This window comes from Rhamphochromis longiceps, linkage group LG6 (assembly GCF_057381845.1).
Source record: "Rhamphochromis longiceps isolate RC_006_pf linkage group LG6, R_longiceps_female_GT1.1, whole genome shotgun sequence".
Classification (NCBI taxonomy): Eukaryota; Metazoa; Chordata; class Actinopteri; order Cichliformes; family Cichlidae; genus Rhamphochromis; species Rhamphochromis longiceps.
Genome location: NC_140562.1, coordinates 5,809,583 through 5,822,674, shown reverse-complemented (window position 1 = coordinate 5,822,674; position 13,092 = coordinate 5,809,583). Strand labels below are relative to the sequence as shown.

General features: G+C 38.1%; 1 protein-coding gene across 1 annotated transcript; it reads left to right on the top strand.

Moving 5' to 3' along the window:
* The first annotated feature begins 3,415 nt into the window (after nucleotides 1-3,415).
* On the top strand, nucleotides 3,416-5,831 carry LOC146667326 (uncharacterized). Its single transcript, XM_085408443.1, has 4 exons — nucleotides 3,416-3,919; nucleotides 4,229-4,396; nucleotides 4,719-4,814; nucleotides 5,293-5,831. Exons 1-4 carry the CDS (start codon nucleotides 3,416-3,418, stop codon nucleotides 5,623-5,625), a joined length of 1,101 nt encoding a protein of 366 aa, XP_085264569.1. The 3' UTR covers nucleotides 5,626-5,831.
* Nucleotides 5,832-13,092: the final 7,261 nt, after the last annotated feature.

The following is a 13,092-nucleotide window of genomic DNA, read 5'->3' as shown; positions in this document are numbered from 1 at the left end:
ACTGTATCGAACGGTTCAATATCGATACGAGTATTGTTGCACCCCTAGTATGTACCTCTGCATACGTGACTTCCTGGGGGTCATGAAAGTCCATCTCCCTTCCAGAGCAAAGTTATTCAATACAAATGTTGAGACCTCCACCCAGGTATCCCTTGGGGAATTTCCACTCAACATTAACTTTTTGTCTTACTTTCACAGTTCAAGTGGCGGAGGGTCTCCTAAAAATCTACTCCTAAGTTTATGACACACTCAGTGTCTCTACAATAATTCTACATCCTATCTAACACATTTCTAAACTCTCAAATAAGCTAAACATTTCTTCAACGGCTTTCTTCCATTTCCACAATATCACTAATGTTATAAACATTCTGTCAAAGTAACTCTGAAAAACTAATTCATGCATTTACTTCTAGGCTGGACTACTGTAATTTATTATTATTAGGATGTCCTAAAAACTCCTTCAAAAGCCTTCAGTTAATCTAAAATGCTGCAGCAAGAGAACTGACAGGGACTAGAAAAAGAGGGCATATTTCTCCTGAATTTCTCCTCCAGAATTGAATTTAAAGTCTTGCCCCCTATGAAAGCCCGCTTCCGCCACTAAAAAACCAAAAAACAAAACATGTATCTATAACTCGAATTTTCGAGTTATTTTCTTGAAATTTCAACTCATTAACTCGAAATTTGGAGAAACATAACTCGAAATTTAGAGAAAGGCAACTCGAAATTTTGAATTACTTTTCTCAAAATTTAGAGTTAATAACTCGAAATTTCGAGTTAGCTCTGCCAATCAGTAATCTACATAAATGAGGTCACTTTCTTGTTACCCGGAAGCATATGGCGCAGAGTAACGGGCACTCAAAACCGGATCGCAAAAAATTGGCTCTTTCGCAAGTACGTTGGCTGATAGTAACGGCATGCGATTCAGCTTAATAACATGAGGAATTCACCATTTTTGAAGCCACGCTGAAAATACTCAGCAATCTGTGCATTCATGACTGGATGTAATACTGGTAGCTTAGCTGTAGCATTTGTAGCTGAGGGCTTTAGCTTCCGGGTAACAAGGAAATGACATCATTCACGTAGATTACTGATTGGCAGTGCTAACTTGAAATTTCGAGTTACTTTTCTCAAAATTTTGAGTTTATAAGTCGGAATTTCGAGTTAGTAAGTGGAAATTTCGAGAAAATAAGTCAAAACTTCGAGTTTTCCTTTTTTTTTGTGGCGTAAATGGGCTTTCATATGCTCCTCACATACAAGGTCTTGAATAATTTGGCCCTATCTTATCTTACTGTATCACCCCATTAGAGCACTTCATTTTCAGATTTGGGCTTACTTGTGGTTCCTAGAGTACTTAAAAGTAGAATGGGAGGCAGATCCTTCAGCTTTCAGGCCAGTCTTCTGTGGAACCAGCTCCCAGGTTGACACCTTCTCCATTTTTAAGAATAGGCTTAAATCTTTCCCTTTTGATAAAGTATATTGATAGATTTGTAGCTTAAACCTATTCGCTGGAACGTTCAAGACAATTCAACTACACAGCAAAAAGCATTGAACAAGATGTGACCCTGTGAAGACTCCCCAAAGCTGGTGCCAGGAGTCTAACAGTCCATCTAAACAAAAGGCTCTTATACTTAACCAGATATAGAGTACACTGTAAACCCCAACAGTCCAGCTGACTTATAAAGTTTGTGGATACAACAATTAAAATGCGTCACAAAGTTGAAACAACTTAAAACTTTTCTGTTCTCTTAACGATTCAAACAGTTATAATTGTACATGGCTTAGAAGTTAAGAGTAAATACTGCTTTTTTAATTATGATTTTTGAGTAAATGTTTTTTTTTTCGAGCTCCGCATTTGTACGTCATGACATCATGACGTTTTCTCTCTAACCTGAACGACGTTGACAGAAAATTCTGTTCAATATGGCTGCCCTTCTCGAGCGACCGGAGAGCACATTTGGAGAAACTTGTAAGTAAAACGGAACCTTCGTTATGTTTATTTTTTCCGTAAAAAAGCAAGTATATTAATATGTTGCAGCCATTAACTTGTTTTTGAATGCGCCGTTGTGTTAAACAGCACAGACCCAGGTAGTGAATTGTTGTTCGCTGTTGTTCGCGCTCTTTTTCAAACCGATGATATCGTCAGTTTTACAGTTTTAACCGATTAAAACAGTTTTAATAAGAATTGCACATAAAGAAAGTGTCTTAGTGATATTTTAACGACCCATTGCCAACGCAAGAAAGTTGGCGTTTTTACAACAGCAGCCTCATTGTTCGGCCGGGTTTTTTTCTTCTTCTCATTAGCATCATTCAAAAGTGACTTAGCTAGCAGTGGCAACTTCTATCTTAAGCAGCAGCCTGTAAAAGAAGTAGTTTGTAAGTAGAAGTTCTGTGTAATATTACAAGTATCTCACTGATGTATTATGTACTATTGCATAACAATGTGTCTTTGCAAAGATTTATCCCGCAGTTTGGCTTGGTTTTTTAAAATAACTGCAGTGTAAATTCATATGTATTCTGTGCTTTTGGTTTTTTTTTCTTTTTTTTTTTCCAACTTAACAGAATTTATACATGGTGAGACAATGTTGATTATATGGTAAAAACTTAAAACTAAAAGAGGGTTACTGTTTACCATGACTAAATGGAATGATGGCCTGTGACTTTGTAACATCTGAAATTCTTACCTATGTTTTGGACTGTTGGATGATCGGCCATAGAATTCAAGACTGCACTCAAAGTAAACAGCAGTAATTGTAAGGTTTTTTTTTACCATGCTAAGTGTTTATTTTGTCATGAAATGTACAGTGTACTTTTGAAATTTTTGAAAGCTGTAATGATGGCTGAGTATATAATTATCACTGACCATAATAAGGTTAATGGTATGATGTACAGTGTTTTTATATATGAGACGATTCATTTTTTAAAAATCATCTCCATTCCTTGTTTTATTCATAGGATGATGGCAGTATCCCAAAAGTTCCTGCTGAGAGTTCACCTCACCACAGATGTTGTTGTGAAGGTTTCTCTAACTAAGTGGCCTGAGTCGGTGGAAGAACTAATCACCATACTCCGTGAGAAGCTCAACCCAAGGCTGGACTTTGAGTTTACCTTACAATACGAAGACCCCGACTTTGATGGGCAACTTACCTGCCTACTGGATATTCAAGAGTTGCTGGAGAAGGGCACACTAAAAGTAGTGAGATCTGAAAGTGATGTCAGTTCTTGTGCAAGTTCTGATACAGATATCCTTCCTCATGTGCCTTTAGCTCAGCGTCTGAAGTGTTGGCCTGACACTTTCCCAGTACCTACCTTTTCTTACGAAGTTGAACATCTCCTTGAGGAGGGAAATAGAGCCTTTGAGATGTCTGGAAAACATCTGAAGTTGACTCGAGCCCAAAAGCACAACATCTTGGAGACCATGGCTTCAGTGATGCACACCTTCAAAGCCTATCCGAGTGATGGAGATGTCGGTTTGGCAGCAGAAGCTCTTGTTACCACTCATCCATGTCTTAAAGAGCCTGGAAGTAGGAATGGAAGTTATGGTTGGAAGACCAGTTTAAAATTCAAGATGGGAAATTATCGCACCAAGCTAGCCAGATCTGGATGTGTGGAGGTGTCTGTCAACGCTGGCAGGAGGAGTGTTAACAACCCTGAAGGAGAGCATCCCCACTCAAACATAAAAAGAGCCAGAAGAGCTGAGGTGAACTACCTCCCAAACTTTCCAAGAGGAGAAGATCAGGTCAGTTTGGAGGATATGAGAGTCCAGATAAAAAATGAGGTTGAGAAGACTGAGCCCAACAAAGTAATGATTGAAAAACTGATGCAGACTACCTTTGCACTTCGTCGCCATGAAATTGTTCAAGACAACCCAATGGTAAAGAACTTCTTAGAGAAATGGCCTGCTCTGCGATTTGACTCTCAGGTATCTGTGCTTTGATTTTTTTTTTCTTCTTCAGTTTAACATGAAACAATGCAAGTTCAGCAGATCTCTTCAGATTCAGATAATAAATAAATAACACATAAATAAATAATAGATAACAAACAAAAATATATTTCAGCTTTGTGATACACTTGTGCTTGTGGTTCGGGTCCAATTTAAAGAAAAAAAATTCATAGGACATCTATAAAGCAAGGTTAGACAGAAGTTGGGCAATTCCTCTTTAATGATAAGATGTAAATTTGGTCAGTAATTTGGCTTGATGTTGGATGTTTTTGTCCTGTTTTATTTTAGATTTGTGCGGAGTTCCACCGAGTCACAAACATTAACCTGCGGAACCAGTTCTACGCTGAACTTGACAGACACACACCACGACTTATGGCTCTATACAGACAGAAGGCTGCACGGACTGGCAAGATATCAGAGGCTCTGCGAACCATCCTGAATCATTATGATCTTCAGGTGAATATTGATAATGATAAAATTAACACAAATTAAAAGTTTCACTGATAAAAACTCAATTTTTCCTTGCTTTGAACATCTGTGTTTTATACAGATTACAGCTCTGATCTGGTATGTTACTTTAAAATACTGTGTAGGATTTTTGTCAAATGAGTAAGATACAGACTCTTTGTCATAAGAGACAGAAAGGTTGTGTCTTAGAAGAAATGTCTCCAAAATTATGTAGAGTCACATGTCATGCAGTTTCATATACATGTATTCTCCCCAAAAGAATGACACCTGAAAACTTTGTGTTCAATTAACTTTTCTTTTCCCTTTTTAGGAGGCGCCTGATATCAACGTGAAACGCACTGCAGTGCTTCGTGCCCTTCCTGTATACCTGCGGGAGGAGGACCCAGAATTCTTTAAGACATGTAATGTAAGTGTATTTTTGCATCACTTAAATTCTGCCAGTGAGATAAAACACCATGGATTTTTTTAAATACAATTTAATACCCTAGCAGCTACCAAATTGTACAAGCAAAATACCCTCTCTTTAGAAAACCCTCACACACACACACAGGGTCAGGAGCAGGGCACAGGCGTATCACAGCACTTTGGCTACGCTGCAGGTGGCCCCAAAAACAAGGCTGAAGTCAAGATTTAGTTTCTTTTTGAGATAAAGTCATAAAATAAAAAATGACTTCTTTTTTTTTTTTTTTTTTAGAAAAATAACAAACATACTAATTATGTAATGCAAGAAGCTAACGCGTTAATGTACATTTTTCAAAAAAGTAGAGTACCCTAACCCGTTACAAAGTAACCCACTACACTGCTGAATTTTTTGCTAGATTACAGGTCTTGCTTGTCACATTCTTTCAAACCAACCTTACTTATTGATACTGTGTCTATTCCAGGCGGACACATTGGATGAGTCGACCCTCATTGACACTCCAGTTGCCCTTCTCACAGTGGTTACCGACGGCGCTTCCCAGACCAGTCCAGTCCATTTTACTTCCTCAAGCATGGCCATTGTGGTGGAAGGCGACTTGGTGATGCGTGATATTCCCAGATTTGCAGATGCATTTGCCTTATTGTTTGGCTTGATCTATGCTCTGCATTTAGACTACCCCAGGAAGCTCGTTCACACATTTACCTTTGTCCAAAAAATCTTCATGGGGCTTGTTGACGGCAAACCTCTGAAACCCTGCCTACATGCTCTTAAAAATGATTTGTTGCTGAAAGAGTAGTTCTGGAAGGAATATAAGGCAATGTTTGTTAGGACATGCACTCTGTTACTGAGCACTTTGTTTTAAGCACTTTATTTAAAGCACTTTAAGTTTACTACAGACTTTGGGTGGATTTAACTCCATCAGTTTACCTAACTTTGCTCTGGTTATTTGGAAGATGATCATCTTTATTTGTACCCATTTTATAAAATTGTTTTTCATTTCTTTTTCAAACAAATGTGATTAGTATTTGACTTTTTATTTTGAATTTATGTATTTTGAGAAAGATGCAATTAGGACTGATGTTGTCCTTTGTGATTTTATAAAAAGATACATGTTCTACATTGAATTTATAATGCTCACTTTATGGTGCCAATGTCCATGTTAGTGGTTTTATAAAAACACTAAGTGATGTTTTTACATTTCCATAAAAAATGTTAAATAAACAAAATGTAAAGTAAATGAATTTCTCTAATTTTTTTTACTAGTCTACACTCAAACATTTAATAATAAATATCTTTTAATTAATAATCATATAATTTGCGTTTAGTTTGTAATATAATTGCATTGTGTTGGATCAAAATAGTAAACTACAAAAAACACAAAAATATTAAAATTAAAGTATATAGTTTTTAAGTAAAGCTCAATTAATAAAATAAAAATATAATTTAAAATTTTTAAGTTAACAATAAATACAAATTTTGAGTACCCCATACTTAGAAAAGATGAGTTTGTGTACTTAAAACTTTTGAGGTAATCAGTTTCCACAAATGTTTTAAGTTCAGTCAACTGATTCGGGTTTACAGTGTAGGTGTCCTCCTATACCATAAATCAGTAAGAGCAGATATAACCTCTCTCCTGACCTTAAGTTGTGTGTGCATGCCAGAACACCCTGGAATGCACACAAAGTCTTTGCAGACTATTAAGGATCAAACCTGTACCAACATGACATTGATTATAAAACTCTAAGCATATATGAGTAGATATTTCTAAGCATAAATGACAATCAACAATACAAATTCAACATATATAGTTAGGGCTGGATCAGGTGACCCTGAATCTTCCCTTAGTTACACTGCAATAAATATAGCTTCCTATGTAATTCTTTTTGTGCACTATAGTGCAAATTAATTTTTTTGCTTGTCTCTCTCATACTATACATACCACTGCTAAGTCCTGATGTCCCCTTAAAATGATGTCACATGTGTGAGGGTGTGGCTTTTCCTTTCTTTCTTCCATAAAATGCATAATAAGAAGCAGGGCCAGGAGTAATGGAAAAAGGCCCAGGGTCAGCTGAACCATGCCATCATCCTATCTGGACCAAAACCAACATGTAGGGATCTGGAATTTTTGATTTTGAATAAAAAATGTATAGGTAACATGCAGAAATGTATTAGAGTAAATTGAATTATCTTCTAAAGATAGTTCACTTAGAACTTTTACGCTATCTTAGATATCTGGAAAAATATTTAATATGTTAATTCTGGTGAATTGTGTTTGGATATCTGGATATCCCAAAAAATGAAAAGAAAAAGCATCCCTTGTGAAAGTCTGACCAATTCTAAAGAGAGTCCTCAAAAGGTTGCCCCAACCTACATAGGCCAACAATGATTTGTTTTGATGAACACATTGTTTTATTTACTGGCTGTTGTCCAGTTTGCCAGTTTCTGCCTGGGAAGCCAAATCAAACAGGATTAAAGGTGTTCATTCGTGGAAGTCCAGGTGGAAAGAACAGCTTCACTGAAGTCCAACAGATGGGAATAAGTGGAAATGCAGTCTAAGCGACACTTCCCAGAGGATCACTGGTTTACTTTGATATGTATTTTACCGTCATTCTTCTGGATGCTCTTCAAGAAGAGGTCTGCTTGGTACTAGGGACGGGTATCGTTTAGGTTTTATTAGATACCCAACCAAACCAAACCAGTACTTTTGAAACAGTACCGGTGCCTAAACGGTGCTCGAACCGGTGCTCAAACCGGTGCTCAAACCGGTGCTTAAAGAATGGAGAACACAAACTTTGTCCAAAAACCTCTCATGTTTAGCTGTTTTTTTGTAAAAAGATAACAATGTTAGCCTTTTCTGCAGCTATAGGGGATATATGGTATCACTCTTGGCTGGACGCAGTGCTTAAACAATGGAAAAAACACAAACTTTGTCCAAAAACCTCTCATTGTTTAGCTGTTTTCCACTTTTTCTTTGGTCATTTTAGCCTTTTTGGCCAGGGGTGAAGGGAGCATCTGCCATCAAACAAGATGACAGCCGCATGTAACTACGATGGTGTTTGCTAGTTTACCTTACATGCATTAATGTAATAATGTGGTTAGTCTACTCAACGTAAATTACACACGAATAACATTAAGCTACTCACGCAGAAAAGAACGGTTGCTGCTGTCATCATCACCCGTCATCATTTCTGCTACACTGGCAGGGCTAGGGGCCAGGACTCTACTCTTCGGGTTCTTGGGGGAAGTGCTAACTTGGTGCATTTCTCGGCTTTTAAAAAAACGCTATGTGTCACCAGGTTCGTCGTCAGATTCAAGGTGTTACCTCCTTTGCACAGTATCCCAGTATCACCTTAAAGCACTTGTTGCAGGCTGCTGAGTTTGCATCTTTTGCTGTGAAGTACAGCCAGACTTTTGACTGCTTCGCCTTGGGCATCTGTAGCTCTGCTCTAAAAGAACGTACGTACCCTTGCAAAGGTAAAATGATTGGCTAGAATCCAAAGTGTATGACATCTCAGGAAAAAAAAAAGCACCAAAATGTGCACTGCTTTTTGGTCTGGTTACTACCGTTTATGTCAGAACCGGTGCCATTATGGCACCGGATACCAGTACCCATCCGTACTTGGTATTGGAACAATTTAAAAGATTTAAATCCCAAAAGAGTGCCACCTCAACGCTGACGTCATCCTGAGAACAAAAGGGCCATCAGAAATGATTGTATAGAGACCTGATGAAATAGCAGTTGCCAAATGGATTGACAACAAGCCTCTTGTCATGACACTGCTCATGGAATTTAGCCCCAAGATATCTATGCCAGATGGTCAAAAGAAGAATAGAGGCAAATCCAAGTCCCAAGACCTGCAATGGTTGCAGAATATAATATCAACATAGGAGGGGTTGACCTATGTGATCACATACTTAGCTTCTTCTCAGAATATCTTGCCGGACCAAGAAGTGGACTGTTCGCACCATACTACAATCGCATTGATTTGGCCTTTATCAATTCCCTGCTTCAGTACTGACAAGACTACGAGGTCTTGAAACGAGCTGAGAAGATCCCCTCCAAGTACCTGGAGTTCAAGCTCGTCTTGTCCGAGGAACTGATGAACAAGGGGCAAACATGTGAAACAGGTCTGACTGATTCAGGTGATGAAGAGTTCTCTCCAGAAATAAAGAAAAGGAAGCTTCAACCAGACAAGAGATTAAGAAAATATGGTTCAGTCCACTTGACTGAAATGGTTAACAATCCAGGGACCTCCATGTGTAGAAGGCCTGGGCGCAACAGTAAAACATATGTGAGATATGCGAAATGCCAAATGTTTCTTGTGTCTCCAAGAAAACACAGTGCTTCCTCAGGTATCATAAATGATTGGATTTTTGTGAAATAGGAAGCCCAGTGTAATCAGTTGTTCCTAGAGCAGTGGCCTACAGCTAGCGAAATGTCAGTGACTTCTAAGTTGATCTACTTTTTTATGATGCGTTTATGTAATTATGTTAAACATGCTTTGATATCTGTAGCTCAGGTGGTACAGCAGGTTACCGAATAATTGAAAGGTTGGTGGTTTGATTCCTGTCTTTTCCAGTCTGCATGCCAAATATTCCTGGGCAATATACTAACCCCAAGTTCCTCTCCCATGCATCCTTCCGAGTATGAATGTGTGTGAATGGTAGATAGAAGCACTTACATAGAACATAGAAAAAAGTCCATGTGTGAATGAGGCAAGTTGTGTAAAGTGCTTTGAGTGCTCAGAGTAGAAAGGCACTATACATAAGAACCAGTATATTTACCATATCCGGCTTACAAAGATTTTAATTTTCATAATCAGCTCTCGAATTTGGTTTGTTTCACATTTGCAGTCAATGAACTCCTAATGTCCACTGAAGTGCACGTGTTAAAAAATTAAAATAAGTTAAAAACAAAATCATTTTTGCAGTATGCTTTTTTAACACTTAATTTATTTATTTGAAAAAAAGAAAAATCTAAACACTTGATGGTTTTGCCGTAATGCACTGTTTTTCTTCTTCCGTCACCTTTTTCACTCACAGTGTTTATACATCACTCTGCATTTAATTATCTCTGGCTCTCTTTCACAGCATGTCTTTGTCCTGTCTTCCTCCACTCACCCCAGCCGCCCCTCCCTGAGCGTGGTTGATCTGATATCCTCGTGTTGGTGTTGTTCCCAGATCATCATACTAAATGTTGTTCCAGGATCAACATTGCAAGTGACCAATCAGAATGTTGTGACGTCATACTTTTGCGACTTCGGGAAAAACCGGCGTGAAACAAAAAACTGTACTTAAGCTGCGTGAAACCGCCTCTGTCCGCCGATCAACGGACTCTGACCCTAACCCTAACCCTAACCGTAACCCTTTAATAAACAGTAAGCAGAATTGATATTGTCCTTGCAACATTGGAATTTCATAAATGCACGAATGGCTTGGCGCGCAAAGGAATAACGTCACAACAATGTGATTGGTCACTTGCAATGTTGAACCTGGAACAACATTTTCATGATGGTCTGGGAACAACACCAACACGAGGATATCAGATCATCCCCCTGAGCGTAGTTCTGCCAGAGGTTTCTTCCTCTGAAAAGGGAATTTGCTCACAGGTCATCATATGATTGTTGAGGTTTTCTCTGTATTCTTTGCAGTATTGTAGGGCTTTTACGTTACAATATAAAGTGCCTTGAGAAAATTGTTATTGTCATTTGGCGCTAGAGAGATAAAACAGAGATAATAGAAAACTGAAGGGCTTGGACAAAGCTCAAATAAAGCCAGTCTGTTTTTCTGACTGTTTACCAAAACTTGGAAGAACATTGATTTTCTTCTGTGGTAACAATGGCAACAATGTCAGCTGCAAATTAGAGATAGATTTATTTGGTACAACAATTAGTTTAAGCCAGTTAGGGGTTGTCACCAATTAGTTTATCTTGCTTTGACAAGAAATAAGTGCACTCATTAAAGCTGTTTCGAGAAGCTGTCTGCTAATAATTACTTAGGCCACTATGCCAGCATTACTACTTATGTATATGGGTGATTTGACTTTTAGTGGTACATGGACTGGATTATTCTTATTCTGGTGTGATTTTAGCTTTTCAGGAATATGGTTGAATCTTACCCAATACTGTCTTCTTGTTGAACAGCGTTTCCTTCTTGCTGAATAGTTTCCCTCCTTTTAGGGAGATATGCATCATTATGATGTGTGGTTATTGTATTTTATCAACTCTCCCATTCTCTTACTCACACTCATATTTCTTGTTTCTTGCTAGAAGGTTTATGATGATTGGCAGAGGTGTGGACTCGAGTCACATGACTTGGACTCGAGTCAGACTCGAGTCATTAATTTTATGACTTTAGACTTGACTTGAAAAAATGTTCTAAGACTTGTGACTTGACTTGGACTTTTACACCAATGACCTGGGACTTGAATTGGACTTGAACCGGTTTACTTGAAAAGACTTGATATTTCACCCCAAATATAAAATTTAACATGCATATTATATAGAAATTGAAAATGTGACGTCATTCAGGGGTAAAACCGCAAAGGATTCTGGGAACTCGTGGCAAGAGGTACTAGCGCACGCAGGCTTTCAATTGAAATCAGTCACACAGCGATAAAAAGAAATACAAAAATGTCAAGAAGCTGTTGTATTATTAACTGCAATAGCCGGTCGCATGACAGCCACGGGAAGCCGACGGGTAAAGAGATCGGTTGTTATCGGATTACGTCGTTGAAGAGAAATTGTTCGAGCCAGTAACAAAGAGGCGACGGATGGCCTGGATTGCAGCCATTCAAAGACCAAATATAACGTCCCAGAACACTCCAGCTCACAGGTTAGTCTGCTCCAAGCATTTACACGAAGGTCAGTCTGCTGTTGTAGTTAATACGTCATTTTCATAACATAATTGGTGATATAGGTTACAAGCAAGTCTGGCGCTGAACAGAAATTGTCGCGCTATGCTCCTTTGTTTATTGTGCATAAATAGTGAATTGTCCTGACACAATATTGCGTTTCGCTTCTGTTATTGTGGTACATTGACAAAAACATATACTTTTATTCACAGGATAAAACAGCCAGTACGATTACAGCATACAGTATTATTGTCATTGCTACATTTCTGTAATGCGAACCAGAAATTATTTCCACTACTAATTAATTACCATTGAGCTCAAAGGTTATATTAATAAACGGTTAACGAATGTGTATTTATGACGACGATTTGTGAGACTGATAAACTTATGATAGGTACGATGGTCTTTACTTTCCACACGGTGCATTTCAAGGTCCTGTACCCATCCGTAGGTAAACTGTACCTGGGCTTGTTGCAGTGACCTGAAGTTACTAAACTTCATGAGTGTATGCACTCACTCCAAGAACCGTATGATTATAAATATGCATATAAATATGCTACGATGAGATAGCTGACTTCATCTAACTAGCAAATGTTGTCCAGGCTACGTTGGTGATACAGTTTTTTTTAATATGTATGATATTTTTGTCATGCGATTTTAAAGCTGGTCCTACAACCGCATCCAAGAATAACATGCAGCTTATCTCAGAACCGTCGGTGAAAATTGTTCTAGGAGCTAGGTTTAATTGAGCTGCATTTTATAGAGGTGCAATTTCACAATTTGTGTATATTTTCTACGTTCACTATTTCGTCATGTGTTGAGAAAAACACAGATTTAAAAATTACATGGTCTAATATTTACATTTAGCATAACTGCAACATTATTTTTTCGTTTTTTTTTTAAAGACTCGAAAGGACTTGAAATTCAAAATTTCAGACTTGTGACTTTACTTGGACTTTTACACCAGTGACTTGAGACTCGACTCTGACTTGCCTGACATTACTTGAGACTTTACTTGTGACTTGAGGATAAAGACTTGAGACTTACTTGAGACTTGCAAAACAAGGACTTGGTCCCACCTCTGATGATTGGTGAATCCTATTATGCAAAAGTGTAGGTCTTTGTTCATTGTCTACAATGTACAGTGCAATGCTTGATTATAAAGATAACAACACAGCTGAGTAACTGATGATTGGAGGGGATGGAGACCACAGTGTATGCAGAGTGTTTATATATGGCAATTATTTGGTTTAAGACAGAACACTGGAGAGGACACACACACACACACACATTTGAAAATGACTAAAGGAAAACATACATACACACAGAGTGGATTAGGCTGATAGATCAAAACAATACAGTGCTGTTATTCAGAATGGGATGGTTTCCAGTCCAGAGTGATGGATGTGA